The sequence below is a fragment of the Seriola lalandi genome, unplaced genomic scaffold, assembly GCF_002814215.2.
Source record: "Seriola lalandi dorsalis isolate HSWRI2012SDOR001 ecotype SW California unplaced genomic scaffold, Sedor1 jcf7180002054129, whole genome shotgun sequence".
NCBI classification, from domain to species: domain Eukaryota; kingdom Metazoa; phylum Chordata; class Actinopteri; order Carangiformes; family Carangidae; genus Seriola; species Seriola lalandi.
The window spans coordinates 8258-14988 of NW_019524682.1; the positions used below are offsets into that span (position 1 = coordinate 8258).

Below are 6731 nucleotides of genomic sequence, written 5' to 3' on the forward strand. Positions count from 1 at the left end.
GGATGGAAGAGTTTCCCAGTTACATCTGAACGCCGACAGCGGTGACAGTCAACCATAGTGTCATGTGACCTATAAAGTCACCAAAAAATATAAACAAATTAGCAAATTAAGATTACAAATTAGAACCAAGCGAACCCTGGTGTGTTTAGGACACTTTTATAGATCATGAGTTTGTCCTCTTCTATTGTAGTTCACTTTGTTTTGCCATGTGGACTAAGGGAGTTAAGAAGCTCATGTCAAACAAAAGAGAAGAGGAAAAATGTAGGTTACCAAATCTACTTGTGATGTCACTGTGGATTCTGTTTTCAAGTCGTACTTTATTTGGATATAGTGAATATTCAAAAGTAATTAAAATGCAGCACAAAAAAAAAAAAGTGATTTTTCCGATGTCAAGAGAAGAAGAACGGAGGTAAAACTGTGTCGTACCTTGGAAATCCTCAGAGCTTTGCCGTCAGTAAAAGTGAAGTCTGGATTTTTGACTACCAGCCCGGCCTTCCCCATCACAGGACCAGTTAATGGGCTGTTCACCTGCACACACGCAACAAACACAACAAAATAATGCTGTTATTTTTGATAGCAGGACAGAATTGCTTTGAGTGTGGAGTGTGTAAAACAAAAGATATTAAGTGCATTAGATTTTCTCAATCTAAGAGTGATACCCCTTGAAGGATGACGTTCTCTTTTCCAGGTTTTCTTCTGGCTCCGGTCACAGCGTCAGGGGAGATGTGTCTGACCCGGCGCTCCGCTGTCAGCTGCTCCCCACGAGCTTTGCGCTGTCGCCAGGTGTGAAAGCACAAATCATAAAAGATCAGGTCAGCGGAGAAAATATGGAACCGAATGTTTATTTTAATTTGACAAGTAATTTAACTTATATATTATTATATTTGATGCCACTTTTGAACTGGTTTCTTTGACTTGTGACTTTCCACATTATGGAGCTCCATACCTTGATGAGGCCGCCAAAGGACCGTGAACGGGGGTGTTTCTTGCTGGGAGCTGGGGGGCCCTGGCGGTGCTCGTTGGTAGGCGTACCTGAGGTCGTCTGTTTGACCAACTGCACACAGGGAAAAAAAAGCCCATGTATAGTTTAGATCGTTAGATATTTAACACACAAAGGGAGCTGCAGAGGAGAAGCAGAAGAAGCTTTATGTTTTCAGCTCAACCGGCCGAGCTCTAGGACAGTAAGAAAACCCTGAAGTGAACCTGTCGGACGAGTTTCTTCTTCTTGGCGGAGTCTGGCATGTTGTGGTGGACGTGTCTGAAGAGCTCCTTCAGGGCCTCTTCTGTGTACTGTTGAGCTGGTGACTGGCACTGCTCCTGAGAGCCGGGGCCCAGAACGGCCGTCCTCTTTAGGGGCAACACAGTCCGCTGAGCAGGAGAGCTGCTCGCCGCCAGCAGCTCCAGATCGTCCTGAGAGAGCGAACAGAGCAAGTCAGGCTGTTAATCGCCACCATCATCAATGTTAGGTATTATTACTCTTCTTTAAAAAAAAAACATTTTTGGGGCATTAATCTACTTCTCAGTTCACTACATTTGGCATTTCTAATGCAAGATTATCTTCTTTAAAAACTGGATTTGACTGTGAGCAGAGGAAGGAAAGGTAATGAACATATTGTGTGTATTATTTTTTTTTAAAGGAGGGGAATGAGGACAAACTGATAAGCAAAGGGTTGTTGGGTGAAGTGTGCAGACTATTGTTTATTAGATGTATGTATATATTTTTATTTTACATTACATTTACTCATTTGGTAGACGCTTTTTATCCTTAGCCACTTACAAGTGAGGGACATCACTAAAGCTTCAGTGCAGTAGGAGACCTTGGTGTAAGTACTACATCTATTTATTAAGTGCAAAGAGATCAAGTAAAGGAAGTGCACTGAAAGTTCATAGTAAGTGGTAGTTAGGCGTGTTAGGAGAGGAGGTGCTCTCAGACGAGACGAGTTTTCTGGAAGATGGAGATTGACGCCTCTGCTCTGATAGCATCTTATTTAATGATTTATTATATATTTTCCACAGAATCCACTAACCTTGGTCTGAAGAACCTTGGTCCCAGTAAAGTGCACGCGGGCGTATTCCCGCAGGTAGACTGGAGCCTGAAGAACAACAACACATGTTATTCGTTCACAGTTTATCCATTAAAACAGTCACATACTATATTTGTGAGGCCAAATTTGTTTCTGTGTGTGGTTCTTAGAGTGTTTCCAGATTTAGTGCATACTGGATAAATAACCTACATCCCTTTTTTTTTTTTTTTTTTAAATCATTTGAATGGTCGTGTGTGTGTGTGTGTGTGTGTGTGTGTGTGTGTGTGGTCAATAATCACCCTGAAGAGTTTCTGTGAGTGTTTGATGAGGAATGCCATGCTGTTGTTGAGTTTCTTCAGGTTGTCCTTTAGGTCACCAGCTGTCATCTGGAGCAGGACAGAAAAGAAGTCAGAGAAACAACTCACCACATAAAGAGTTTTTTGACCACTATGTGACAGAAAGATCAAAAATAATCTCACTTGAAGTAAGTTTCATCAACGCCCAGTCGCAGTCTTTCATATGCTACAAGTAGTGTAATGTGTAATGTGTAACTGACAGTACTTTCTGGCGGTTTAAAGAGATCAAATGCAATTAAATTTAAAAGGTGGATGACTAGCTGTGGTAAACTCCTGTTAAAAAGTGCAAATCTTACATGTCTGGGCCACAGGACATGCGGGGCAAACATGAGGGCCAGGTTGAAGGCGGACATCTTGTTCTTGTCCTGCTGCTTGGCAGTGTGGTAGAGCAGGTCCAGCAGCAGTTTGAGCAGTGAGCGGTTAGCCTGCGGTAGCAGCAGGAAGAGGAGCTGCAGCGCCTCGATTTGACGCTCTTTGTTGGGTATCGCAGTCTTGTTGCCTTGATCGTCAAACAGAGTCATATCTGGGAGAGAGGTGACGAAGGAGGAAGTAAAGTCATGAATGGATTAAAGTCATGAATGGATTTACTAAAATCTAAAGTATTCCAGCCTGTTAGCCATATCTCAGCGACATAAACCTTTAAAACATCCTTTTGCACTTAAAAAGATTCAAATTTCTGCATATTTGACATCTAGTATTACATAATGTGTATGTGCATTCCTACCAGCTATCTTTAGGTGTGCGTGGAAGTGTCTGTGTGTGAGCAAGGGCTCGGGCAGCTCTCCCAGGAAAGTCTTGAGCAGCGTGGCCACGTCATTGGGGTGAAAGTCTCCAGACTCCAGGTCGACATCACCTCCGCTGTTCAGGAGCTCCTTCAGGGCCTGCTGCCGAACACTGTTCCCCGGCACTCGGAACAGACCCTCCACATGCAGATCTGAGAACGTAAGAGCAGGTGGGGATCAGAAAGTAAAACTTCAAGCTTCAGGTGAATCAGTTGAGTCAATTTATTTTTGTGCTCACTCATTCTTGGAATTTGTTTATTGTTTATTTTCATTAATTAGGACAACAAAGAAAACATGCTATTCCACACACTGCCCCTGCTATCCACACTGATCTGTGATAGTGGACCGATGCTGCTCATTGTTGTTCGTTTCTTTTCAACACCAGCAGGAAGGTGCTGCTGTTAGATTTGAACGGCAGTGCGGTAAGTTTTGCAAAAGTAGCTGTGATTAAAGAATCAGAGGATCTTATTTGGACCACTTACTTTTGCTGAGGTACTCAATGAGCTGGTAGATCTGGGCGATGCAGCTTTCTGTCAGTGGGGTTCCAAACACAACGTCTTTATCTGTGAATGTAGCAGGAGAGATGAGAGTGAGTGATAATTTTAATAGTTGCTGAAACACCCATCAGGGAGACTCTGCTGCGCGCTCGTTACAGTAGGACAGTCTCATCACAAACACAGACGCAGCAGCACAGGCTAAAAACAGACAATGCTAAAGACCAAGTCTGATGAGATCTCATCCACCACATGAAAAAACACATTGGTACTTGAGATGAATAAACAGGCTACACAAGAATCTGCGAATACAGACAGTGGAGTAAGCAGGAATGCGAGCAATATGGCAAAAAAAGAATTGAAAGAATGAAAAGGACTTGACGGCTCTCACAAAAAGGCAAACTGTCTTTTACTTGCTTGTCACAGTGACTAGCCTTTATTTTATTTTTTTTATTTGTAGATCATACAAACAATTACTAGTTTACAACTGGATATCAGTTGGATGTCATATGTTTGTCATACATTAACCCGCTGTGGATTTACGGACGTTAATGATGCTCTGTTCCGCCAAATGCTGCAAATATTAATGTATATACAAAAACAGAACCATATTAATTGTGGCAGTTAAGGCTAATGATAATTTCTATATGTCACCTTGCTGACCTCTTACCTTTGCGTTTGAGGAAGTTGAAAGAACGAAAGAAGCCTCCATTTCCACCTGTCGGGGTCTTAGGGCCCTCCTCACCGAGGAGCTGGGAAAACTCTGTCCCAGGAAGATCAATCAGGCGAGTAATGTTACTAAGCACCAGCTCCAGGAAAACGTCCGGGCACTCATGGCGGAGTTTCTCCACAAAAAAGTCTGGATTGAAGATGACTGGTGGTCGGCCGGCACGAGAGCCCCCCGGGGATTCCTCACGATTGATCACCATACTACACACTGTACCTCTGGGGTGGGAGGGAATTAGACATATTGTAGATGTAGTTACCTCTTTGTATGTGAGAGAAGATCATAGGCAAGTTATGATTAGGTGAGAACCACAGGCTGAGAAGTGCTGCTTGAAGGATCCGTGTATGCTTTAACTACTGGTGGAGGTCAGTAATTAAGAATAGATAGATCAATAGTGTTCTTTATTAATCCAAGCCTAAAAAATTGAGACTTATGATAATGATATAACTATACTATGCGCTGGATATACACTACAATTGTGGTAATATAATATACTATAATTCACTGTCCATTAGTACAAGTCACTGTATATATAAAGCTGTATAAACCTTAAAAGATCAGATTAATCTGATATGTAACAGATGTGATAATGTGATAAATGAAAAGGAAGACAGAGCATGTCTGCACTGTTATCCAGGCAGTCCCTACACTGAGGAGAATCATTGTACAGAGCGATGGCAGAATTTGAATCTGCATAAAATCAATGTCTTTATCAATTCATCCTCCTGGTCCTTTGAGTGTTAAGTCAATATGTTTATTGTGTGCTTGCTTGAGATTTCTCTTTGTCCTTAACAAAGTCATAGGTCTCACAGTTTGTCTGCATCAAATCAGTTTAACACAATACAATTCAACACATAATTTTGGAGTTTTATGATAATAGTTGAACCCATTGTTCAAAAATGGTGCTGTTATGGACGTCATTATATTACAATATATTACCCTTATCTCCTTCCACTTCTGTGTAGACACTGGGGGATACTGTGACACCCCCATGATAAACTACAACCTCACCTCAACCTGCACCATTAACCTAAACTTGCTACATTTTATTTAGCTAATGTGTTGTTAGCATATGTGTATGCCAAATCAATATCTCCCCCCGCTAACGGTACTAACGCTCAACTTGTTTCAGAAATAAACGTTTAAATAACTAAAAACAATGTCTTGCCACCAAGTTGTAGCCAACCTAACGTTAACGTTAATTTTCGGCTTTGTTACGGTTACGGTTAAGCAGCTAAGTTAGCTAACGTTAGGTGACAGCCCTTGTCAATCAGTCTCACTAACGTAAATGTTTACCAGCTTAAAATCTTACAAGTTCAAATTTAGCTGTGAGTAAAGCAAACTCTCCGTCGATGTAAATATCATTTAAAAAAAAAAGAAAAACATCAATATCCGTCTAAATTCGGTCTTACCTTCTATTTTGAGTGTTTTCATCGACATCTTTCCCCGCAGCCATGTTCAGTTTGAATCCTCCGCTGTTTTCCTCCGGGCCCCGCCCATCTCGTCAACCATTGGTAGTTTGTCGAACGTGAGCGTGACGCAACGGCTCTGATTTGCATGCACGCTCACTGCGATTGGTCGGTTTGAATTCACAGGCTTTGTCAAGAGGAAAACAACATCTGTATGCAGTGACGGCTGCTGGCTAAATAAACCTGCAAATATGCAACAATAGCAGCACCACTTTTAACATCTTATTTCATCACAATATTTTACTTCAAGGTTACACATTTAAATTTTAGATTTTCTCTCCTTTCCTGTTCACCCTCCTTTATTATTTTCCCTCTCTCTTTTATAAGCAAAATTATAGCAAACAGGTTAGATGAAATATAACAATGATACAATTTGGAGCTGTAACAATGGTCCGTGCATGAATTTTAATTCTTCTGCAGTTGTTCACGTTGTATAATGAAAAATGCCCGGTTGAGGGGTATTGCCTAATTTCATTGTCCTGTTTGTGCTAAGTGTAAATGTATGATGACGTTTGTGAGCTCGTTCTTTATTAGCAGATGCTGCCTAAACGCTGTTAACGCTTTGCGTGTGTTATTGTCCCACTGAATGAAGACGACAACTTGTATAATAATAATTGAACAAGGAAGTGGAGAGCCGGAAACAGAAACAGATCGTCTTCAAAGTAAAGGTTGCACATTCTGAATAAATATGCTGGCTGCAGCGGGCAATTTAAGAAGAGCTAAGATAAATAAACAAACTGTGTATATAATTAACATAGTTCATAGGTGTTATAGGGTTTTCCTGCGAACCCAAAATTGATCGGGAAAAACTTTCCAAAATCAAAACAAAAACTGGAACTACTATAATATCTTATGATTCATGTATGTAGCTATTCATCA

The 6731-nt window shown here is 41.1% G+C and overlaps 1 protein-coding gene across 3 annotated transcripts in view; it reads right to left on the reverse strand.

The window, feature by feature from the left end:
- The window catches only part of LOC111652955 (rho GTPase-activating protein 19-like), an 8057-nt gene extending 2189 nt beyond the window's left edge, over nt 1-5868 (reverse strand). For 2 of the 3 annotated variants that reach the window (XM_023403372.2, XM_087173224.1), the window contains exons 1-11: nt 5796-5868; nt 4327-4601; nt 3645-3725; nt 3105-3314; nt 2677-2903; nt 2324-2410; nt 2028-2093; nt 1204-1410; nt 947-1054; nt 660-773; nt 427-528 (exon numbers count right to left, since the gene is read on the reverse strand). In XM_023403372.2, the coding sequence (XP_023259140.1) occupies nt 427-528; nt 660-773; nt 947-1054; nt 1204-1410; nt 2028-2093; nt 2324-2410; nt 2677-2903; nt 3105-3314; nt 3645-3725; nt 4327-4601; nt 5796-5839 (1521 nt within the window). In that variant the 5' untranslated portion in view covers nt 5840-5868. Of the gene's footprint in view, nt 70-426; nt 529-659; nt 774-946; nt 1055-1203; nt 1411-2027; nt 2094-2323; nt 2411-2676; nt 2904-3104; nt 3315-3644; nt 3726-4326; nt 4602-5795 lie in introns of all 3 variants that reach the window. The other variant, XM_023403374.1, reaches the window with a different exon arrangement.
- Between the last annotated feature and the right edge of the window lie 863 nt (nt 5869-6731).